Raw genomic sequence first — 25,659 nt, forward strand, 5'->3', positions numbered from 1 at the left:
TTGCTATTGTTTTGTGTTTGGTGAAATCAATCGAATTAACATAATTTAAGTAAACTATGCAATTAAGCTAGTTAGCTAATTCGAATCGCAATGCCAATTGTTGTACTTATTCAACTAATATATGTAGAAGCACACACATATACAAACATATATCATACATATATATATACTATGTAAGATCCTTTAGACCACTAAATATATGTAAGTGTATATATATTGTATTGTATATTGTATATGCTCAGTTATCAGCACTTAAACTAAACTATATATTTTTGTTGTAGTTGTTTGTTGTTGTTGTTGTATTGAAGAAGTATAATAGTATATAGTATATATGTATGTATATAAAGTATATAATATATAAATCATTTCACATCGAAGTACGATTTACGATTAACATGCGCATGGAGAAGACGTTCGATGACAGGTATAAAAAATATGTTTTGTTTATTTAGTTTCGTTCTTTTTTTTATTTTAAGTTCCTGTCCAGCAGTTTGTCCAAAGCGAATCTAACTATATATGAGACTTATGTTCTGTGTGTGTTTGGTGGATCAGGATCAAGTGGCAACCTTAATGCACATGGGCTCTCTACTATGGTATATTATTTTATTTTTTTTATTTTCAGCATTTCTTATTTATTCTGTTAGTATGATCGTATCTAAATATGTTTCTTTCTTTCTTTCATTTTGTTTAGATTTATGTAACTCTGCAATATATAATATATATATATGAAAAAATATATATTTATGTATATGCTCGCTTCTGGTAGTTTAGTATTTTTCTCTTTCTTTAGTATTATTGCTCAGCCCATGCTATATAATTTCATCTCTTAGTGGATCTTGTTGACCAATCTATGTGTATATGGATATGTTTCTATTTTTGTTGTTCTTACATTGTTTTGTTTTTTGGAATGAATTGAACTCAATTGTTATGTTGTTTCAATAGAAAACTGGTATTTTTGTAGTTTTGTGGTATACACATATAGTATAAAATATATATAAAAAAAATTCGGTACCAAAAGTGTATTTTTTTTTATGTTTTTGTTTTTTTTAAGTCTTAAGTAAAACTATAGCAAAAAAAACGGAACGAAGAATGAATAAGTAAGAAAAAAATAAAAAGATACAAGATAATATGTTTATGGTATTAAAAATGTTAAGGATAGATTCTCAACATGCCCACGTTTTACACACAAGTTATATGTATGTGTATATATGTATGTATGTATATATATAAGTATGTACCGTATATAGATTTAGTTATATAATAATAATTATATTTAATCTTTAATAGTTTATGCGTGTATCGATCGCCTTTTCAATGCATATATCTAATATATATATATATTTATTTAGTTTTTTTTCTTTTTTTGTAATTTTACGTTTGTATTTTGTTTTTTTTTTTTTTTTAGGCATATTTTGTTTATGTTTATTTATTTTTTTTGTTTAAATTTTATTTTAAATATCACGGCATTCAGCTGAGGTCTGATCTGATCTATTTGTTTTTATGTTTTGTTTACTTTTTAAATATTTCTGTTAACACTTTTTGCTTACTGCAATTTTATGAACTGTGCTATGCGATTTTCTTTTGTTTTTTTTTTTGTTTAACAATTTACTTTAATGAGAGTGAAAAAAATGGGGGAAAAAGAAATAAATTGAACTAAGCAATGCGTTTGATAAAATGAAAACGACAGCGACTTCAAATTGACACTTAAGCATTGGATTAATTACAAAAACCAAAAAAAAAATATTTTATAAAAAAACAATATTGCATAAATATAAATCCTCTTTTGAAAGTTATTATTGCTTTTAATGCTTACAATCACTTTTTAAACGTATGTTTGCAACTTTAAATGTGCTTTGCTAAAACTTTAATGAGCTTTAGTTGAGCAAACGAGCTTTCAGCTAGCAGAAAGCTTTCGGTTTGAAATTAGTAAAATTATAATTGTATAGTTAACGTCAAGTGTTGGAAAACAAGTGTCACTGACCATTAGCAGTGTTGTGAAACTCAAAAAATATTCAGGCTTTAAACGAGCTTTTAGCTGAAAGTGCTCAAGCATACAAAATTGCATTGCTTAATTCAATGCTTAAGTGTCAAGCTGTAGCTTGTGTCATTTGGAACTTATATAGAATTAAAAAAAAACTAGCACCTAGGAGCTACAAAGGGGGAAGGATTTAAGGATTTGCGTGTGCACTTTCACTTGATGTTGTTGTTGTTGTTATGGTTGTAATTGTGGTTGTAGCTGTTGATTTTGTTGTGGTTGTTGTTGTTGTTGTTGCTGCTGTTGTAGCTGTTGTGTGTTTAAACAATTGAGCGCAAAAGCGCCGCAGATTAAAATTGTCACCAATCGACGTTGCACGTTGCATTAAACGCGTCGCCGACGGCCGCTGAATTAACTCTCACAACTTTGGCATGCTCTCACCGGCCTCCAAATCGCCAGCAATGCGACGACCAACACGATTACGTCCAACATCATCATCATCATTTCCTTCATCATCTTCATCGTCGTCATCATCGTCATCGTCATCGGAATCAATGTGCTTTCGAGCAGCTGCAACGCCAACAGCAACATCATCGTCGACAACAGCAACTGTAGCGGCGCTTTCACTGAAATGCATCAGATTCGTATCGATGAGACCATTGCAGAGACTCAAAGGTGGCGACGATTGCGAGGGCGGACCCTCGAGCGAGAGGCGACTGTTGGTGCTGATGCTGCTCAGACTGAGTTGATCGTCGAACACATCGATGTTCACCACAGTTGCCAGCTCGCCATCGATGCCCACAGCAGCCAGATTGCTGTGCACCCCCTTGGCAGCAACTGTTGCAGCAATGTTACTGCTGTTGCTGACAAATGGTGGAGCAATAGTTGCCAGTGGCGCCGCCGACTGCGGTGGCGGTGGCGGTGTGATGCTCATTGGTTCCACTTCGCGTAAATCTGGTTGCGGTTGTTGTTGTCGTTGAACAACAGCATTGGTTGCTGGCTGCATGTTGCTGCTGTTTGGCTGGCGATTGCCTTTGCCTTGGCTGGTTGCTGTTGCCTTTGTCGTCACATTGTTGTTATTATTATTGTTAATCTTGTTGCTGATCTGCTGCAGTCCATCCATCTGATCAATGCCAAAGAAGTTGCCTGTGAATTGAGATTTGAATAGGATTTCAATTAAAAATCAATATATAAATATTCTCCAACAGCAAAATTGAAAAGAAATATTATTAAAAAAAGAAATTTATAAATATTTTCAATTAAGATAATTGAACACGCAAATATGATATAAAAAATGTATGATTGAAAAATAAATGCTTAAATATTCTCCATCAAGATGTTAATAAGTTTTTCGACAGCCACCAAATATAATACAAAAAAAATGATTAAAAAAATCGACAGAAACAAAATTTAATACAAAAATATGATGTAAAAAAAAAATAATTTAAAAATCAATAAATATCAATATCTCATCTATCAAGATGAGAGTTCTCAAGGATCCTCAAGTATAAAGTCGAAAAATAAATGTTAATACTATGAAAATTTAATAGAGTCTAGATAAAAAATAAAATGTTAATACTATAAAAAAGTAAAAAAAAAATGATTAGAAAATCTATTGAAAAATCACTGCAAAAAAAAATACTAACAAAAAAGTACATACAAATCAATAGAATAAAGAGTAAAAATAAATTTTAATACTATGAAAAAGTAAAAAAAAAAATCAATTGAATTAACACTACAAAGAAATGTTAAAACTATTAAAAAATAAAAGAAATCAATTGAATAAAAATTTAAAAGCAACCTTAATACAAAGAAAAAACAAAAACAAAATAAATTGACTGAACACTTAAAATAAATATTAATACTTTGAAAAATTAAAAAAAAACAATAGAATCAAAATTCAAAAAAAAAATTAGGAAAAATTAAAAATCAAGCAATTGAATTAATTAACTCTAAAAAGAAATGTCAAACATATAATTAAATAGTTTATTCCTAATATGTAATAATGCATGGAAAAAAACCAAATAAATTCCGAGCATAAAATCTTTATTCATAAAAAGAAAAACAATTCTTAATTTCAATTCTTTGCCCCTTTCTTCGCCTCTAAAATAAATAACACACACATTTTTATGGTAGTTTTAACTAAAATTGCATTTATTTAATTATACATATTTAATTTAATTAATTTTTAGTTTTCTTTTGTTTGTTTGTTTTTCATATTTTTTTGTTTACTCAATATTTTTGTTTGAAAATCATAAATACTGCAAGTTATATGTACAGAAAAACTATTACTTCATTTTTTGTTGTTGTTGCACATTTTTTGCTTAAAGTGTTTTGTGTTTCTTTTTTTCTTTACAACATTTCGAAAGCTTTGCCAAAGTTGAAACAATAAAAAAAATCCTTATAAGACGACAAAAAAATATAGATATACAATTTGATTTTTATATAATAAATTAACACAATAAACATAAAAAAAATAAAATAAAAAGCGCCAAAAAAAATTGTAACGAGTCGAAGGTGTTTTTTTTATTGGTTTTGTTTTTTTTTTTTTGCTTTTTTCTATATTTATTTTTTGAGAGCGTTTTTATTGTTGCGGTGCAGAGTTTTGTGTGAATGGTTGTTGTTGTTCTTCTTGTTGTTGTTGTTTTTGTTAGTGGTGCAGTTTATAGTTGGCATTATAAAAACTTAACGAAACTTAACGAAAGCAGGCTCTAAAAAGTGTAGAGAACGATTGTGGCTTTGGACAGTACTTGTGTTTTCTTTTATTTTTATTTTTCTGTTTATTAATATTCATGTTTTGTATTATTTTTGTATTTTAAAAAATTGTTTTAAATTTTATTTTAAGCTGGGTTCCTGGCTGTTGTCCGTGTATTTGTGTGTGAGCAATCAGTATTCTGTTTAGTTGTTGTTGTTTTTTTTTTACATTTCATAAATTGCGTGTCAAGTGTTGTTGTTTATTTACAATTTTAAAAAATTAATTTTGAGTTTTTAGTTGTTTAATATTTTATAGTTTAATATAATATTATATATTTATAAGTGTGTGTGTGTGTGTGTATTGAGTTGTTGTTGTGGGTGTTTGTTTTTTTTTTTTAATCGCTAATCATCATATAACCTTTGCACTTAAAAATTGTTAGCCATAGTTTTTTTTTTGTTGGTTTTTTGTTTTGTTTTAGTTTAAACGAGTTGCTAAATACGCGTATTATAATATATATTTTTTGTTTGTTTTTTTGTTGTTGAAAATCACATATTTTTTTTTTTTTTTGTTTTGTTTATAAACATTTTGTTTTGTTTTTGAAATTACGAGTGAGGGGCACGTATAGAGAGAGAGAGAGAGATAGAGATATATATAGAGAAAGAGAGAGAGGGATGTTGTTGTTGTTGTGTTGTACTGTTTGTTGCGCTAGGTGGCGCTGCTGTGCATCGACGTTTCCTGCTGCTCCAGCACTTGAGCTGGCTGCAACTGTTGCTCCTGCGACTGCAACTGTTGTTGCTGCTGCTGTGGTTGTGGCTGTTGCAGTTGCAGCTGTTGAGCGCGTGGCAACTCGACGACATCGGTGGCTGGATTGTTGGCATAGAGATGCCACAGCACCACCAGACTGAACACGCACAACAAACAAATTGCTAATTCTTATCTCTTGCGACGCTTTGTCTTCTTCTTTGTGGCACTCGGCTGACCTCCGGACACGCCCACGCCGAGCACAGTTGTTGCCGTAGCAGCAGCAGCAGCAGCAGCAGCAACAGTTGCTGGCGTGCTGGCTGCTGCTGCTGGCGTCACACTGGCAACACTTGCTACGGGCAATGAAATCGATGCCGCTGGCAATTCCAATTCGGTTGCTCCGGTTAGTCCGGCGGTCACATTTGTGGTCTCCACGCTGCTCTCCTCCGCGGATGAAGTGGATGACGAGGTGGCCGCCTCGATGGCAGCAATCAAATTGATTTTATGCTCCAGCTTTTTGGTTTTGAGCTTATGCGGCGCTGTTGGCAAACAGCTGCTGGCATAGATCCCATCATCGGAGGTGGTTGCCGGCAACGGACCGTCGCTGTCTGTGGTTGTTCCCCCTCCGCCGCCGCCTCGACCTCTGCGTGCAAAGTGCAACAAATCGTCTTCTTCGTCTTCATCCTCGTCGTTGTTGTCCCCCCCGGGCAGTGTTTTGTTTTGTGGCGCATTGTCATTGTCATTGTTATCCTCCTGGGTCATGCTGATGCTGATCAACGGACGCAGCTCCTCATCATCCATTTGTTGCTGTTGCTGTTCCTGCTGCTTCTTCTCCTCATCATCATCATCGTCATCATCATCGTCATCGTCGTCATCTTGTGGCTGCTCCTTGGCCAACGTCTTGGCACGCTTGTGCTTCTTGCTCTTGCTTTTGGGTTCCTCCATGAGCAGCAGCTCCTCGCTGCCCGATGAATTGTTCGATGTGGATGTGGATTTGTTGTGCTCCTCCTCCTCCTCCGCCTCCTTAACAACAACAGTTGCTGTCTTCGATGTTGTTGTCTTGTCCAACAGCTGCGCATATTCATTTTCGTAGTGCAGCGAACCACAGAGCGCCATGATTAGATTGCGTTCGGTGAAACCGCGAGGCGGTGGCGTTATTTTGCGGGGCATTGCCACATTCTCCTGCAGCGGACTCTCGAAATTGATGAGACTCTCCGGTGTGGCCGCCAACTGCTCCTCGCCCAGCACTTGCAGCGGCTCCAACGCTGGCAGCGGCGGCAATGCATCCAACGCCTCCAACGGCTTCAATGCGGCCAGCAGAAAGTCATCAAAGTCGGGAAAATCATTCCCTGCGGTTGCTGCGATTGCGGTTGTTGTTGCTGCGGTGCTGCTGTTGCTGCTGCTTTCGAAACTCTTCCACATGCTGCTGGGTGGCACAGCTGGTGGCGGCATTTCAAGCACATTCACACAGTAGCTGGGCAGCTCGTCGGCTTTGCTTAGCTTGAGTGGCTTACTCTTTCCTAACTTCCCGATTTCGGGTTCCATTTCCTTGGGCAGGAGTTTGGCTTTGCTCTTGAGCTCCTCCTGCAGATTGAGGGGTTTGCTTTTCGACTGCTGTTTCGGGTTCACGGGTTTCGGCACGTCGCAGTCATCCTGTAATTTGAGTGGTTTGAGCGTCTTGACTTCCTTCAGTTCCTCCGGTTTCTTTTCCTCCGATTCTGACGTCTGTTCCGGGAGCTTCAGAGCTTTACCTTTACCCGGCACAGGTTTTAAATCGGGAAATTCTTCCAGCTTTATGGCTTTGCTTTTCTTGGGTTTCAGCGTCTGCAATTCCTCTTCCTCCCTTTCGAGCTTAAGGGGTTTGCTCTTGGCCAGCTTTACGGGTTTTACTTCCTCTTGTTCCGGTTCATCCCAATCTTCATCCTTCAGTTCCTCCGATTTCTTTTCCTCCGACTCTGACGTCTGTTCCGGGAGTTTCAGAGCTTTACTTTTACCCAGCACAGGTTTTACTTCGGAAAATTCTTCCAGCTTTATGGCTTTGCTTTTCTTGACCTTCAGCGGCTGCATTTCCTCTTCCTCCCTTTCAAGCTTAAGGGGTTTGCTCTTGGCAAACTTTATCGGTTTTAGTTCTTCTTGTTCCGGTTCATCCCACTCTTCATCCTGAGGTTTGACGACCTCTAGCTGCTCTTCGGTGAGCTTAGGCGCCTTGCTCTTGACACTCTTAACTTCATGCTGTTCCAGCTGCTCCTCAGCCGGCAACTTTTGGGTCTTGTTTGTGCCTTGCCTCAGCGGTTTTACTTCCTGTTTTTCCTCTGCCTCAACGGGCTTGACTTCCTCGAGATCTACGGGTTCAACGTGCTTGGTTTTGCTTGGCTTCAATAGTGGAAAATCTTCCTTCGGCACTTCTGCTTTCTCGGTTTGCTTCTTCGCCTGCAGTTCCAGCGGCTTCAGCTTGCTGAGCTTCAGCGCTTTCAGCTCCTGTTCAGGCTCCGGTGCAGCTTCGGGTTTGGGTTCAAACTGAGTTTCTATTTCCTTTACTTTCTCCGTTTGTGTAGGTTCCTCAGCTTCCTCATCCTGCTGCACATGCAACGCTAAGCCTTGAGCGCTGGCGCTGCTCATCATAACCGCTGCAATTGTCTCTTTGTTCTCCAGCAAACTGTCAGCCGGATCCGGATCGGGTTCTTTTTCTTTTTCTAGCTGTGGTTGCTTTTTGTCTTTCTTGTTGCTGGCCTTCTGCTGCTGTTGCTGTTGTGTGGCAGCTGCCGCCGCCTTTTGCTGTTGCTTTTGCTTGGCCTTTGATTTTTTGCTGGACTTTATCGACACTGTGGAGCTAATCGATGTCTGCATTTCCTCCTCAAATGTCTCATCCTCGCTGGCAGTTGTTGTTGTTCCAGTTGATGCTGATGCTGATGCTGATGATGATGTTGTTGCTTGTGGCTTCAATTGGCTGGCAGTTTTATTAAGCGATTGCTGCTGCTCCGGTTGCAGCAACTGCTTTCCTGGCTTATTCAGATGCGATAGCTCGGCAAAACGCTGAGCTTGCGCCGCATCCTCGGCAGCTGCTTGGGACTTTAACGACTTCTTCTTCAACTGCTTCTCCTTCTGCACAATCACCTCATCCACCTCCTTGGCAATCACCGGCACAATCAGTTTATTGGCCAGCACAACGGGTGGCTTCGTGAGCTCCTCACGTGCCTCACGCTCCCGTCTCGCGGTCTCCTCATCGAGCTGCTGCAGCTGCAACTCATGCTTGCGCTGCTCGGCGAGCTCATCACAGAATATGGCGACCACCGGACGAAAGAGCGCCTCATCGCAATTCTCATGGATAACGCAATCCTCGGCCGCCAATTGTCCGACCACCTCATCCAGCATATCCGTCTGCAGTTCACCGCTGATGCCCGCATGCACATCGGTCACCGTTCCCAACGGATTCACAATCTTCTCGATGCGCGTGGTTGCTGTCGAAGTTGCTGCTGTCCCTGAGCTGTTGCTGTTGCTGCTGCTTGGCGCCTGATCGTAGCTACAGATGTTGGGCAAAACGCTGGCCAATGTCGAGAGGGTTTCGTTGTTGTTATCCTGCTGTTGTTGTTGTTGTTGTTGCTCATCGGCATCGCAATCCGCCGCATCGTGCTCGGCCAGCGCATCATAGTAGCAGGCATTGTCGCAACTTGTGGCCACATTTGCCGCAGCTGCTGCTGCTGATGATGATGATGCTGAACTGATGTTTGTTTCGGATATTGCAACGCCTGTCATTGTTGAGGTTGAGGTGTGGCAAAGGACGAGCGGGCGGACGGGCAGACGGTCAGACGGTCAGACACGGGCACAGGACAGAGAAGAGAAGAAGAGAAGAAAACAAATTATGAAAAAAGCGCTTTTTTTTTGTAATTTTTTTAATTTTGGAAAACAAAAAGCCAAAGGCGAATTATTTACTTTGCAAATATTCGTTTTTATAATTTTAATTGCTTTATTTTTTACTTATTTTGTAAGCATAAAAAGTTCAACAATAACTCGATAACAACTTGGGCAAAATGCACAGAAAAAAATACAAACAGAAAAAGAAAAGTATAAAACAGAAACTATATATAATTTTTGATATTGCATTTTTTTTTTTTGTACATTTTGCTTTTGCTTAATAAATTGTTTTGTTTGATTTGCTAAAGTGAAATGCTTGCTACTAGTTTTTATTTTTATTTTTAAGTGTATTTTTTTTTTTAATTTTATTTGAGTGAGTTTTTTAAGCGTAAAAAGTAAAAGCGCTTTTTGGAAATTGACTAACAAAAAAAAAACAAAACAAAACGTAAATGCGTAAGGAAAAAAAATATAAATTAAAGAATTGCATTTCTTTAATTTAGATTTTCTTTGTTGTAGATAGATTTTAACGAAATTATATGGCTTTGGCTTTTTATTCAAGTTTCAATGTAAATAGTTTATGTGCTCTTTCTTCTCAACTGTTCTCTCTCTCTCTTTCTCTTTCACGCTCGCCCGCTCCCTCTCTCCTTCGCGCTCTCTCTCTCTCTCTCTCTCTCTCTCACTCTGTCTCTCTCGCTCTCGCTCACTCTGTCTTTGTTTCACTCGCACACACATAAAAGCATTTTTTGGTTTTGGAAAATTTTGACGCGACGAAAGCATAAAACGAGGGAAAAGCCCAATATAAAAAGAGGGAGAAAAAGCAGATCAAGATGATGAAGAAGAAGAAGAAGAAGAAGCTGAAGTAGAAGTAGTAGAAGAAGAAGAAGAAGCAGCAGAGAAGACACAAATAAAACCGCCTCGAAATAAAAGGCAATTGCAGTGGGAAAAATGTTTGTGGAAGAGCGGAAATTTTTTTGAGGGGGGTGAGGAAGATTTTGGGAAGTGTTTCTTTTGGTTCAGTTCGGTGATTCTAGCTGAAAGAGAAGCACAAATGTTTGTGTGTGTGTGTGTGTCTTTCAGTGTGTGTGTTTAGGGTAAAATTAAGTACAGTTTCTAGAAGAAAAAACCCCAAGGAGAAAATAAAGCAAAACAGAGATTAAAATTCACAGTGCAAAATAAAGAAAAATCTAGAAAGAAGAAATATTTTTTTTTTTTTTTTTAAGCCAATTTAAGGGAAGTGTGCGTGTGTTTTTTTTGCGTGTAAATTTTTGTGATTTCAATTGCTGTGGTAAAAATTTTGATTAGCTTAAACTTAGATTATTAAAAGAGATTATAGATTAATTTTTTTTGTTTTTGGTTTGTAAGCGCTGTGAAACCCGCAGCCAGTGTGACCGTACCACAAAAACACCAACACAAGTAAGTATAAAGAAAGTTGCTTAAAATTTTATACAAGTTGAATTTTTGTTTATTCACACACACACGCACACTCGCATACACACACACACACACATCATGAGGAGGAAGGGCACTGAACGGGAAGAGTGGAAGAGGATGGATTTGAATGGATTATGATTGATTGATCGATTGATTGATTGATTGCTGATTGCACTGCAATTGCCGGGCGGACAAACTTAAGAACCAATGCCAATTTCGTGGTGTTTTCAATATCATATCACCATTTCTTAATTTTGGATTTTACAAAGTTTCCATAAAGCGTATGTATCGTAAAAAAAAAATAAATATGTTTATCAAGAAAAGCAAAAAAAAAGAAACAAGAAAACAAAAACGAAACTCGTAACTCGTAACCAGGCACCGTCAACAAATAAAAGATGCATTCGTAAAACGGCAAACGTTTTAAGAGTCGATCAAGAAATTATATTATGAATTGTACAATTAACGACAAACGAAAATCATTTGCTAGAATTAACAACAACGATACAGCTTAAGAGTTCAAACGTGATTCAATGCATGCAATTAGGATTTTTTTTTTTTTAATTACAATTTTAATTTAACTTTACAAAGTTGTTTGCAATTAAAAATAGAATCCATTCCTTTTTTGCGAAATTACAATTTAAGTTATATTTGAATTTAACTTTTCAAAGTTATTAAGTTATTTAAGTTATTTAATTAAAAATAGAATCCATTTTGTTTTTAATTACAATTTAGTTATATCTATTTCAATTTAACTTTGAAAAATTATTTTAAAAGACAAAATGGAATCAATTTTTTTTATTTCATTTCAATTTAGTTATATATCTATTTAACTTTACAAAGTTCTTTGAAAATTAAAAGTAGAATCCATTTTTTGTTTTCAAAATTACAATTTAAGTTATATTTGAATTTAACTTTCCAAAGTTATTTCAAAAATTAAAAATATAATCCATTTTGTTTTCAATTACAATTTAGTTATAAATTATTTTAAAAGACAAAATGGAATCAATTTTTTTTTTATTACATTTCAATTTAGTTATAAATCAATTTAACTTTACAAAGTTCTTTGAAAATTAAAAGTAGAATCCATTTTTTGTTTTCAAAATTACAATTTAAGTTATAATAAAATTTAACTTAGCAAAATAACTTTAAAATACAAAATGGACTATTTTATTTTCTTTGTTTTAATTGCAATTAAGTTATATTAAAATTTAACTTTGAAAAGTTATTTTTAAACACAAGCTGGAATCTTTTTTTTTCTTGTTTTTTAGTTCGAATTTAGTTATATTCAAATTTAACTTTGCAAAGTAATTTTAAAATGCAAAATGGAATAAATTTTGTTTAATTACAATTGATATATGTAATAGCATTTAACTTTACAAAGACATTTTAAAATACAAAATGGAATCAATATTTTGTTTATATATATTACAATTTAGTTATATTCAAATTTAACTTTGCAAAGTTATTTTAAAATACAAAATGGAATAATTTTTGTTTAATTACAATTGATATAATTAAATTTAACTTCACAAAGACAGTTTAAAATGGAAAATGGAATCAATATTTTGCTGGATGCCTCTTAAATCACGTTTGAATACCTCAATGCTCAGAGTTCTACACAGTTAGTTAAGCTAAACACAGAAAATAGTCTGCCATTGAATGGATCGCTCGAGTTTGAAACTTACCCGTCTCACGACGCGCCGCAGCCGTTGATGGAGACTCTCGCATGGCATCGGCGAGATCCTCCTTGAGACGCATATCGCCGTGTCCATAATCGGAGTCCAAGTGGCCGTGACGGAAGCGATCCATCAGCTTGGGACTCTGCTCAATGCTGCCTGCAACAGCAACATCGAACAACGAACGCGATGATAAAGAAAGAATTACAATTTGGACATGATTTCGCCTACTTACTATACGAACCCGATTCAATGAGCACTGGCACCGAAGAACGTCCAGTTGTTGCCACTGTGGCATTGCCACTGCCCACAGCTGCCCCGCCCAGTGGCATATTCAAGGGGCTGGAACGCTCCACGGCGGTTATAACGGAGCCGCCACCGCCGCCTCCTGGCGTCAACGAGGCGCCCGATGCGGCAGCCGTTGAGGGCAACGTTGTCGTCGTTGTCTTCGTCACACCAATCTCCACAGCTTCGGCATCCACGTGATTCAAATTGGAGCTAAGCGGGAGGGGAAGGGGGAGGGGGGAAATAAAGAAGCTTCAATTAGTTTGGATTGCTTATGAAGTAAAGGTTCCAGTTTAGAACTGAATTGAACTCAGCTAAGCTTTAAAATATACATAATATTTGGTATATTGATATAGTACAACATTCAACTACTGTTGAAGAAGAATATATGTCTATACTTTATACGGTCGGAGATGACTCATTCTGAGTTCAAAGTTATAATAAACTTCTAAACTATGAGTAGTGGGTATAATACATAAATAACTAAATTGTTTATTTCAGTCTGAGCCATGTTATAATTTGTACTATTCTGCTACATATTTGAGTTCGCTAAAATACAAAAAAAAAATTATAAAAATTTGTAATAATGTTCTGATAGACTCGTATTATTCTTGTGTCTATGTTAATCACTTGAAAATATATTTCAACTTTAGTTTTTATTTTACTTTCTAAGCTACAACTAACAAAGATAAATTATTATAATTTCCTTGTTTTTTTTTATTTGTAAATGAATGTTTAATTGATCTATTCTACTTTACTTTGCACTAAGAATTTAAGAACATACAGATTTGATAAAATAATTCCTTCATATGACGATAGAACTAATAAATAATGAATTAAGCTTATAATTTCTAATTTCAACTTTTATATAAAACATTAGACATATAATTTCTTCTGATGTTGTCTTGAAACATTTTCAGCATAACTAAATTTCCTACTTCTAAAGTTTATTGACTGATCTAAGTACTTGGGCTAAAAATTGATTTATTACAAAAATTAAAGTACAAAATTATCGAATCGAACTATTTTCTTATATGTTAAGCTTTAAAACAGTTAACTACCAAATTTCAGCAGTCTAACTCTGTTAGATGCTCAGTTCTCTGAGTTAGTTTTTCCTAATTTCCCTCAGCATCGATCAAATGCGATAATTTGCATGCTTTGTCAACTCTTCTTTGTGAAACTTACCCGCTGGGCGTATTGTAGTTCTTGAAGACGAACTGCGGCCCCATCCAGAGACGACGATGGGGACCCGCGTGCGTGATAATCTCGACCTGGGCCAACCAGCTTTCGGCGGCGCGTTCATCCTGCTCATCGAACTGATGAGCGCTGTCCATCAGCAGGCTGGCATGGCGATCCTTGATCAGCCAATTGTCCAGCGCTAGCGGTGGTATAATTTCTTGAGATCCATCCTTGCGTCGACCCAGATTCCACTGTGCCTTGGCCTCCACCTCCAGCTCAATGGGCGTATCATCACAAATCTTCTCTTTGGCAACATCTAAGGAGATGACAACGAATTTCATATTAGAAAACGATTATGAAATGGAAATTACTTTCAAATTTTGGCACCCACTTGAGGCTAACTTCGTGTCCAGATCGTATTGTATGAGCGCACCATGTCCGGCCATCACAAAGAGCGAATCGACCGCCTTCCTCTGCACTCGATGCGGTGCCTCGCGCGTCGCCGTCGGCGGCTCCAGAAGCCACGAGCGCGACTTGGCAAACGTGGCACAGACACTCAACGGTTTGCCGCTGTCATCGGAAAGCGAGGACAAACGCTGACGCTGATGCGAACCATGAGAGCCATGAGAGCCATGTGAACCTCCGCCACCTCCGCTGCCGCCATGCGAATGCTGATGATGATGATGATGTCCGCTCCCGCCGGAGACGACGCCGCTCAGCGTGGCACTTCCAGGCGGTGAGCCAAGCGTGAAGGGCTGCCGAAGTTGGGCCAGCGGCTGGACGACAGCGGGTCGTGGAAATGGGGGCAATGTGGGATTATGATACGGCTGCAGGGATTGCACAAACGTTGTGCTCTCCGAGTGCGATATCGGTGAGCTGGAGCGTCCGTCGGCGCCGAGGCCGGCGCTGCGATGGAAGCGCGACAGCTTATTGACCACATGCAGCGAGGTGTGTGTGCGCACGCCCATGGCGCCGCCGTAGGGCGTGATGGGGAAGACGTGTGTGGTGCCGCGCAACGTGGAGACTGCCGCCCAACGCGAGTCCAGCGAGAAGGCAATGTGTTGCACCTTGGCGCTGGTATCGCCACGATGCAGCACATACAAATGATGCACGGCCGCCAGACTGGAGCCCACCGGATGCGGTTGGATGCGAAACACATGGAAGTCATGGCCACGACGATCGGCCGTCAGCAGCAGCATCCCAGAGCTATCGAATTCCATGGCCACCAGCGCCTCGCTGTGTGCCACAAAATGCGCCACAATTGGATCTCCGCTGCTCGGGGACGACGGTGTGCCCGTCGTTGGACTGTAGTCCTTGATGGGATGCTGCAAAGCAATTTCATTTCATTTAAGTTGCTTATTTTAATGGATTAACTGGCTTTTAGTCTCACCTTGACATCAATGATGGTCACCACACCAGATTGCTTGGCATCCACTCCGCCGGTGGCCGAGTCGAAGCTGCTGCTCTTCGAGCTGTTGCCGCTTCCGGCGCTTGTGCCCGTCAATCCGGCGGCCACCTGTTCGCCCAGCTCCCGAAGGCCTTTGCCAAAGGATTTGGCCGCATTTAGCACCGTTGCCGTGTAGCTGGGCACGCCCTCGCCATCGCAGCCGCCCCCGCTGCGCTTGGTGTGGAGCAGCTTGTGCTCCGCATAGGCCAGCCAACGTGGACCAAGCGCTATGGGATTCGGATTGATGCTGATGGTAACGGAAGAAATTACGTAATATATGATTAATACATCTACGAGTCTTCAAAGTTCTTATTAAACATTATAATGCGCTTTTAAATCCACTCAATTGGGAACTTCGATGCTTTCAAAGCTTCTGTAATAATGCGCTTTTAAAGCTTTTCAATTAAGAATTCAAAATTAAACCCTTAAATCTCTTATTAAGTGTAATAATGCGCTTTTAAAGCTTTTCAATTGAGAATGTATAAGCTTTGAAAAGATCCTTATGCTTTAGACACTATGCGCTTTTAAATCCACTCAATTGAGAACTTCGATGCTTTCAAAGCTTCTGTAATAATGCGCTTTTAAAACTATTCAATTAAGAATTCAAAATTGAACCCTTAAGTCTTTAAATTTCTTATTAAGTGTAATAATGCGATTTTAAAGCTTTTCAATTGAGAATGTGAAGAGAATATTAATTTTATTGAATCATCTTCAATGTGATTTAATTACTCTACACAATAAATATTGAAACTGCAAACTAAAATAAGTTCTACAAAAGGACACACATATATATGATACGTTGACTGGACTAATTTATATAACACACAATGTTACCGAATATCTAAGATTATTGGGAGGAAATTTATTGGATGTTCAAGATTTGATTTGCAAGCTTGAATGCTTAATTCAAATATGAATACGAGTGTTGATAAAACCGCATGAAACTTTCACAGTAATCAGCTGACAGAAAACGCTAAGCAAATAAAATATTAACGAATTTAAAAAAAAAATGTTTTTCTTTTTATCAGGCTACCTTCGTAATTTGAATCCAAAATTCAACCATGGCTTTTTGTGTTTCAAAGTTACAAATTTAAACCTAAACAAAATTCAACCATGGCTTTTTGTGTTTCACATTTCCAAATTTAAACCTAAACAAATATTAGATATATGTCACAAAATCCATCCAGCATTTTACTTTTACACTTGTGACGATCGAGGAGAACGTCGAAGAAGAGATGCAATGCATGTTGAACTACGTCGCGGTTACCCAAACGACATTTCTCCACAATGTTCTGGGTGTCGTATACAATAAAGTAAGTAATCATACAATTAAGTAATCTGAACAAAATAAAGTAAACTTAAATATCATGTTGAAGAGACTCAGCAATGCCATGCAATTGATGACGCTGACCAACATTCCACCAAGATATAAATATTTGCCCTGCTTAGCAAAGGTCACGAATGTTCCTGTGAGTGCAGTCATAATAATAGCCGGATTAATGCTAACAATGTGGACCACCGAGCGTTTGACCCGAGCAAAAACCAAAAGCGTACACCATTCCCAAGCGTGTGTAATAGTTCGTGCCATCATCATCATAGAAATGCAGACCAAGGATGCAATAGCCGCCAGCATCCCAAGGTCAATGTAATTATTCATTTGAAGTAGAGCTCATATCGGACGTCGTTTGAGTTTTTAGCTGTATTCGCCAAACTGTTATCCTTTTTTGCGCACTTGATCGAACGGAGGAGTTGTAAATGTGAGCTGTGACTATCTGCTCTTTGTTAATTGAATGTCTAAGCTTTGAAAAGCTTATGCGTTAAAAGCTACTGAACTGATCGTTAATGTATAAGTTAAAGTTACTTAATGTTTAAAGTGAACTTTAAGCATTAATGAGCTTTTTCTTGATATATCATAGTTTGACAGCTGCAGAGAGCTTTTCAAGTTGCTGGGCTTTGTTTACATCAAGAGAAAAATAAAACAAAATTAAAACCTAAGCTTACAAATTATAACCAATAAGCTTTTACTTTGTATTTCGTAGTCTGATAAAGCTTTCCAGTGCTTTTTGCTTTAATGCGCTTTTCAAGTTGTTATGCTTGCTATGCTGATCAAAAGAGGAAAACTTCAGCGCTTACTCACCCCGGACTGGGAAAGCAGGTGGTAATTGTTAGGCGATCCTCCAGCGTGCGGGCATCGATGACAGCGAGACACTCGTGGAAGCTAATGACCACTGCTGATCGATTTGCCTGTATGTCCAGGACAGGATTCTTGAACTTCATCGTCTTCACCTGGGCGCCCGTCTTCAGTGACACGAAATTGACGGCACTGAAGTGCGACGAGCCACCTCCAGAGAGATTTCCGCCGGAGGCACCAGAGCCACCGGACATATGACCTCCATGTGGACCGCCTGACAACAGATTGCTGGCCGCAGCGCTGCCGCCATCGACGAGAGCAACCAGAGGTCGCTTCTCGGCGAATGCATCGATCGGTTCATCCGCACGTCCGGTCTCATCCAGAGCCGAGGCGGCTGTGGTCGGTGTGGGCAGCACCCGGAGTGCGGTGACGACGCCATGACGCCAGGATAAGACCTCCACAGCCTCACCGTTGGCGGGTATGGCCCAGACCTGAACACCCAGACCGTAGCCGAGGATCAGGAGTAGGGGAGGCGCCGCATTGCCTTCGAGTTCCCAGTCATCGCCGAAGCGAGGATCACTGACATCGGCGCTCGTCTCGAACCGGGCCCAGGTGATTGTGTCCTTGGGATCCTGCAGCGGTTGATGCACCAATGTCACATCGTTGATGAAACCAATCGCCGAGTCCAAAATGGAACGATCGCTCACTGCTTGGGGTGGCACAATGGCGGGCATCGTGTGGCCACCACCGCGTAGTCCCAAATTAACACCACCACCGCCTCCAACACCGCCGCCGCTGCTGCCGCCTGCGCCTCCGCTGTTGCCTCCTGTGCCAACGCTAATGCCAACGCCAGTTGTATGATGATTGTGATGATGATGGCGCCGTGGCGAGTCTGCTGACATTACTCTGTATTAAGACGATGCCTTGGCTTTTGGGGGATGTTTCCTTCCGCCTTTTGCCTTTCGCCTTTCCCTCTCCCTCTCTCCGTCTAAAGTGAGACGGGAGTGAACGGCAGACGGGCGCAGCAAGTGCGAGAGAGAGAGAGCAAGCGATGTGAGTGAGTGTGTCTCTCTCACGTTGGAGACAGACTGTCTCGACTGCTCAGCTGTTGTCAACTGCAAAGAGAAAGAAAGCATAGCAAAAAATAAATAAACAAACTGCAAGCTAATACAGTTAAACGTTCTCACTCTCTTGCGTTCTTCTTCTCTGCATGTGTGTGTGTGTGTATGTGTAGCATTTCAATTCCAAGCGTTGCGTTCGTTTGTCGCTTTTGCTTTGTCTCAATCAAATGCTTTTAATCTTTGCTCACTCGTGCCCATTCCCTTCACCAACCTCCGCTATTCCACTAACACACACACACACACATATACACATGGCCCGCACCCCTTTTAAGTTTTATTAGCGTATTACGTGTAGTTTTGCCTTCTCACACACAAACACACACACAATCACGCGTGCCTTATTTGCTTGCATGTATTGCACGCCAGGGGGCGACAACCATTCCATGGGGCGTAAATTAAGTGCAATAAAACAATACACACACACACTGAAACGTTAATAAAGCAAGCTAAATACGCCAACTAAACGAAATTGGTAAACAAATTTGTAACGTGCTTTAAGCTTGTTTTTGTTATTCTACTAAAACCAAATCAAAACTATTAACACGCGTCGACCAATGCAAGACAACAAAACAAAACAAAACAACAGCGAAAACACACACACAAAAAAAGTTATCATCAGGCCACCAGCAACAACAAGAGCGAGCACACAAATCGAAACGAAATGAGAAACGAAACAATGCAAAAGCAGAGCCAAGCTTTAGAGTGGCTCAAGAGCATAAGCAAAAGAGAGTAAGTGGGGGGAGAGACAGTCAGAGAGAGAGAGAGCAGGAGAGCAACAGCTGGCCGCAGCAAAAACACACACAATGCAAAATGCATCAAAAGCAACAGTAACATTAACCCATGTGCGGGCCACGTGCATATTTTCGACACACACATGGAAATGCAAGTCAACATTTTTGATAGCTGGCAAAGGTTAAAGGCTTTTAAGACGCTACGCTTATTGTGAAATTGTAAACAGATTTCGGTTGTTATCGCTTATCGAAGCCCCCCGCTCATAGCCTCTTAGCTTATCAACCCGATAATAAAAGCAAATAGAAATGGCTTACATTTTGAAATAAATAAAATTTGGTAACAATAAAATTAGAAATTGAAATTAGAATTAACTAATTTTAAATTTAAAAAATTTAAGAAAAATTTTTAATTTTACAATTTAAGATAATTTTCATTTTCTTTATGTATAATAATAAAATTATAAATTGAAATTTGAGTAATCTAATTTTCAATTAATAAATTTTAATACAAATTGTGAATTGAATACTTGTTATAATAGTGTTTTGCTTTATAAATAATATATCAGGTCTAATTATGGAACAAACACTCGAAAGTGTCTCTCAAAAGTCAAAGATCAACGCTTTGAAATGTATGTGCATAACTAAAAAATGTTGTTGCGATACATATCGCAAAAAATACGAGAGATGTGCTGAAAATACTCACAAGAGACTGTTGACAAATTCAACACCGAGCTTGGATCACATTGTAAGTGCTTAGGGTCACGTACTTGTATATGGATTGTTTTAATCACTTAACTTGCTTGCTCAGCTCGAATTAAATTTGTTGTGGAATTACAAAAAAAAAAAGAAAAACAAATGTATTCAGAGTGGTAAAATTGCAATGCGCTTGCAAGCGAACATTGTGAAGTAACGCAATCGATTAAAATGTAGAAAGTTAACTTGAAGAACATTGTATCGACTGCGTGTTGACAGCTATGAATGAATGTGTCATAATGCAATTACACAACTTTATTGTCCGATTATATACATACATCTATATATTTGTGGGGAAGGAAAGGTGAGTCCAGTTAGGGGTTAAGGCTAAGCCAAAACTATTTCACAAAGCGCATGACGCATGCAAAGTTAATGTTGTGATGTCGATGGAGCACATAAGGGGGATGGCACGAAGGGAAGTGAAAGAGGAAGGCGGGGGTAGAAATTTCTTTGTGCTGTAAAGTGAGGAGAAACGTTGCATTCCTTCAATTGACTTGCGCACACGCGCAACAAAACAAAATAGCAACAGCAACTAAAAGCAATGTCATACACACATACATACGTATAGACAATGGATCTGCTTTTCCTCACCCTTCACACACAGTGCCATGCAGCCACCCAGAACTAATGCAGTCAACGGAGGCCCGCAACGCATTTTGTCTTTGTTTTTACGATAGGCGAAAAAGAAACAACAACTACAACAAGAGCAGTAACAGCAACAGCGCAGCAGCAGCGCAGCAATCGCTGACCGTTGTGTGAGAGCTTTTGTTAGTGTGCAAAAGTTTCGACTGTGTGTCACACACTATGTGTGTGTGTGTGTGTGAGTGTGTGTCAATGTTAATAAGCCAGTCAGTCAGCAAAAGTTGAGCGTTCGATTTCTTTGTGCACACGCAACACAGACAAAACTACATACGTATGTATATGTGCATATGTATGTTCATGTCTATGTATGTCTATGCGTGTTATTGTTTATGCTGTGTGTTCATTGTCAAAGCCACTTGACAAAATCTACGCTAAGCAATATGCTTTTTGGGTGGACAAAGAAAAAACCACAACAAAACGCAACACACACACACATACGAATATAACAGGTGTTACACACACACGCACAAAGCAGAGAGAGAGAGAGGAAGAAAAAAAAGAGAGCGAGAGAACGGACGCAAATAGCCATGCAATTTGAAGTCCCATTTATAAACACTTGTACCACCGTGCACTGTGTACTGCAGTGGTGTGGGTGTTAAGGGCAAAGTGCGTCATCATTGGACAAAAAGCATTGCTGCTCAAAAGGATTTCGCTTCATTGTAATCGATACGAAGAAAATTGCTGTGGAAATTACTACCTCAAGTGTTCACCGCCATGAAATATGAAACCCAAAAAGACTTAATGAAAATTCACTGTATTTAATTGTGTTGCATTCTTTGTTTAGTTTATTATGCATGGATAACAAAAAAAAAAAACTTGTTTTCAATCATCAATCAGAAATGATAATTGTCTTACACGTGCGAATTACTCATAATTAACGTAAAGCTATAAAATGTTTATTTTTTTTTCTATTATTCATATTTGCAATGTGCGCTAATTATTGTTTATTAAAAGCTTGCACAAATTGATTTTAATCAGTATAAATCTAATCATTTTTTTCGAGAGTATTTCAAAGTCAATTGGAGGCAGCTTTTAAAATGCAATAAGAATAGAATTATCTATTTCTATAGAATAATTTTGATAGAACGAATGATAGCTGAAATATGATAAAACTTTCCGTAACTTTTGTCACTAAACTGGAAAATTGCAACAAAAAAAATTAAAAAATAGAAAATATTGAATTATAACACAACCTATCTAATACCTTTAACTTTGGAAAATTAAGTGGGTTTTATGATAAGGAATTTGAAATTATTTTAAACAAAAACGAAAATAAAATATGAAATTTATATAATTTTTTCTACATTAAATTCCAAATCATAAAGTGTACTTTTTTTTGTTGTATTTTTTTGTAAATGCAAGGAAACAATACAATGGAATGCTGAGCTGTTTGTTATTGCGACATTCGTGGTATGGTTGTATTTTTCAAAGTGGCCCATTGCATTTCTGATCACGTACCAAGGTACACGCACACTGGGCTTAGTGTAAGCTGAAAGCACTGCATAGCGAGCTTGAGGAGCTTTTCAAAACAAAAGCGCACAAATACATGCGCATTTTACAAATATATAGTACTAGCAAATAGAATATCAAAAAGAGAAGACTGCTGTGTTTATTTATGTTTTCAATTGTCTCAGATATTTCTCAATTCGCAGACAAACATTTATTTTACACCCACTCACCAAAAATATTTGGCAAACATTTTCTAGTCAAACCCATAACAAGGAGCGAAAGAGAGAGAGCGATCATGAAAGTATGAGGGGGAAAGAGATGCTGCATCTATGCGCTTTGCACTTTTCAATATCAAACAGAACGAAAATCCATTAAAATGGTCGTTGAACGTTCTTGATGTGCGCTTTTAATTTCGTTAATTAAGCGAAATAAAATATATGTAAATATGTATGGCAGCGGAAAACCAAAAAAATGAAGAACAATCAAATTGGTGTCATATCAATGCAATTTGTTGTTGTATTTTTCTGTCCTGTATTTCGATTGCTTTATTTTTAGTTGCTGTGGCTAATAAATTTTTTGTATATGTATGTATTTTTTTTTTTTTTTTTTTTGGAAACAAAGACAAAGACCCCCACAACCGAAAAGTAATTATCAAAACAGTAAAGCAAAATAAATAAAAATAACAGAAAACAAAACAAAATCAGCTGCACCGAAATGTTGTTGTTTCATCTGCTCTTCTCTGATTCTCTCTATCTCTCTCTCTCTTTTGTTTTGTCTAATATCTCTCCACAAGTGAGACTAACGAAGAGCGCATAGTGGTCTAAGAGTACTAGCAAAGCATTCAATCAAAATAAACAGTACATTGTATACACATATGTATGTGTATTAGCATTAGGTCATTGTCTATATTGCAAGTACTGTTATAATGAGTGCTCACAAAAATATTCATTATACATATATGTATTTCATGTGGAATTTAGCAAATTTCATGTACTTGAATATGTATATATTTTAGATTTAAAAATAATTGTGTCTCATATAGAAAGTAACAAAATTTATCTATGAATATTACAAATTTACTTCATTCATTTGTTAAAGGAGTAAGAACATTTACTTGGAAATATTTTAAATGATCTTATTAAAGCGAGTTTGAAATAAGCAATTATTATAATAAATATTTCAAAAAAAAATAATATAAAATGAAATTTTGATGTTTATATGTACTTCACTAACTTTTGTATTTCAAATATTAGATTATTTCAATTATGAATACATTAAAGGTAAAGCAATTAATTAATAATTTAAGCACACATTATGATATAAACAGAAAAGTATGATTTTAATTTTATTGTTTTCATACACTTAATTATGAATTTTTTTCGCTAAGTTTCCATCATTCTTGAAGCACTGTAACAGTGTGTTTCACTATCAGTTCGTTTCAGTTACTCGCTGTGCTGTATTGTTATTGCTGTCGTTGTCTGTCTAACGCACACTATGTACATACGTCTCTCTTCTGTACGTGCACATACATATATATACAGCTCTCTCTGTGTATGTGTGTGTGAGCAGTGATGTCGACTATGTATATTTATGTGTATGTGTGTGTGTGTGGTTTTGAAAGCAAAGCAAAACAAGAGCAAATATTGTATATTCACTGCGTTTACAAAATCTATTATGCAAAAATTTATTAAATAAATTATGAAATCGCGTTACACACATATAGAGAATATACATTTATTTATGCATGTATGTAATAGTTAACACAAACATACAAATGAATTTCGTCTTCATGTGTATTTGTGTGTACTTGAAATAGTTTCGAAAACGAACGTCAGATAAACAAAATAAATTGCATAAATATTACATTTGACTTTCTATACATACACACTCACACACACAGACAAAGTGTGTGTGTTTGTTTTGCGCCTCAGCGTTAACGAAACAAAGTTAAAAAGAGAAGGAAAGAAAAAAATAATAATATCAACAACAACCACAACTAGAAACTTACCACTTGACGCTGCTGCTGTTGTAGTTGTTGTTGTTGTTACGACGACGTCAAGAAACAGTTGAGAATTGGTTGCTTTTTTGTTTTTTTTTTTTAGGCAGCAGCAGCAACAACAACCGACTGGTTTAACTCGTTCCTCTTCCACTCGTTCCACAGCTTTGACTTAGCCTATTATTATTACTGCTGCGTTGTTGTTGCTGTTGTTATTGCTGCTGAGAGAGCACAAAAACAACAACACAAACAAAAATCATATGTTTTCAGCTGTTGTCGTGTTAGCGTCCTCTGCTGCAGATTTTTCTTCTGTTGCTGCTGCTCTTTTTTTTTTGTTATGTTGTTTCTGTGTTTATTATGTGTGCTGTTCTTCTTCTTATTCCTCTTCTCGCTCTCGTTGTTGTTGTTGTTGCATTCGGCAGCAGCAGCAACAGTAAATTCGAGTTGTTTTTATCTTTTGGCTGGCAACAAACAAACTGCGTCTTGCGTTTTTTTCCGTCGTGTTTTTTTTTTTTTTTTTGACTGCGTCAATAATGACACGCCCACCGCCCAAATCGTTCGCTGTCGACTGTTGACGCCCACACACTCACACACACGCACAGGGACGCGCTGCTGCAAACACAAAGTCGAGCTTAGAAACAAACTTTCAAGTGCAAAGCTTCCGCACCTCGCACCCCGCTCGCGATTGTTTGAATTGTGTCAAAAAACACAAAAAAAATTAACGAACGAACGAAAAGAGCGCACACACTGTTCTCTCCTTTGTTGCTGCTGCTGCCTCGCTCGCTCTCCCACGCACACACACACGCTCGCACTCACACAGCAGTGAGAGAGAGGCAGGCTGCGACGTCTGCGTCGTACGTTCTTTTTCTTTGCTTTGCTCTGCCTCAGCTGCTGATGATGTTGTTGTTGTTTTTGCTGCTGCTACTGCTGGTGGTGTTGTTGTTGCTGCTGCTGCTGCTTCTTCTTGCTAGCACACAAATTAACTGCGACATTAAATTAAATCTCTGCTTTGCTGTTGCGTTTTGTTTTTATTTTGAGCTTGTTTTTACTCTTTTTTTCTTTTTCCATCCAAGTCTTTGAGTTGTTCTTGTTGTCGTTGTTATTGCTGCTGCTGCTGCCTATTGCGTTTATTAATCGATTTCACTTTTCTTCTCAGTTTCTTCTTCTATAATATTTGCTTGCTGCTCCAACACAAAACAACAAACAAACGAAACCAAAAAAAAAACAAATAAGCCTTCGAACAATCACAAATATTGCAATTTTATTTGCTTGGCCTTTTTAATTATTTTTTTTTTTTTTTTGCTTGCAACCTTTCGTCGTATTGTTTTATTTTGTAATATATTTTGCACTGTACACAAAAATTAATTCTGTTGTGTGTTGTTGTTTGTGGCGCTGTCGTCGTGTTGCTGCTGTTGCTGCTATTTATTTTGCTCAAAGCTAGAGATGGAGAAATATCGATGGCGAAAATCGATGCATCGATGGTTTTCACATTTTTGTAAAACATCGATTTATTTTTTCTTGGACATCATCGATGGTTTTTGGAAGTTATAAATAA

General features: G+C 37.9%; 1 protein-coding gene across 2 annotated transcripts; it reads right to left on the reverse strand.

The window, feature by feature from the left end:
- Positions 1-6: 6 nt before the first annotated feature.
- On the reverse strand, positions 7-25,525 carry LOC133849220 (breast carcinoma-amplified sequence 3 homolog). 2 transcript variants are annotated; one of them, XM_062285136.1, is made up of 8 exons: positions 24,117-25,524; positions 17,419-18,527; positions 15,225-15,528; positions 14,226-15,159; positions 13,841-14,150; positions 12,606-12,868; positions 12,380-12,529; positions 7-3,121 (listed from the first exon to the last, which is right to left on the reverse strand). In XM_062285136.1, the coding sequence occupies exons 2-8, from the start codon at positions 18,312-18,314 to the stop codon at positions 2,394-2,396; spliced, it is 3,585 nt and encodes a 1,194-aa protein (XP_062141120.1). In that variant the 5' UTR covers positions 18,315-18,527; positions 24,117-25,524; the 3' UTR covers positions 7-2,393. The 2 variants fall into 2 exon arrangements, with proteins under 2 accessions (XP_062141120.1, XP_062141119.1); XM_062285135.1 differs by lacking the exon at positions 7-3,121 and adding an exon at positions 4,509-9,157 and having other exon boundaries at positions 24,117-25,525.
- Positions 25,526-25,659: the final 134 nt, after the last annotated feature.

This window comes from Drosophila sulfurigaster, chromosome X (assembly GCF_023558435.1).
Source record: "Drosophila sulfurigaster albostrigata strain 15112-1811.04 chromosome X, ASM2355843v2, whole genome shotgun sequence".
Taxonomy (NCBI): Eukaryota; Metazoa; Arthropoda; class Insecta; order Diptera; family Drosophilidae; genus Drosophila; species Drosophila sulfurigaster.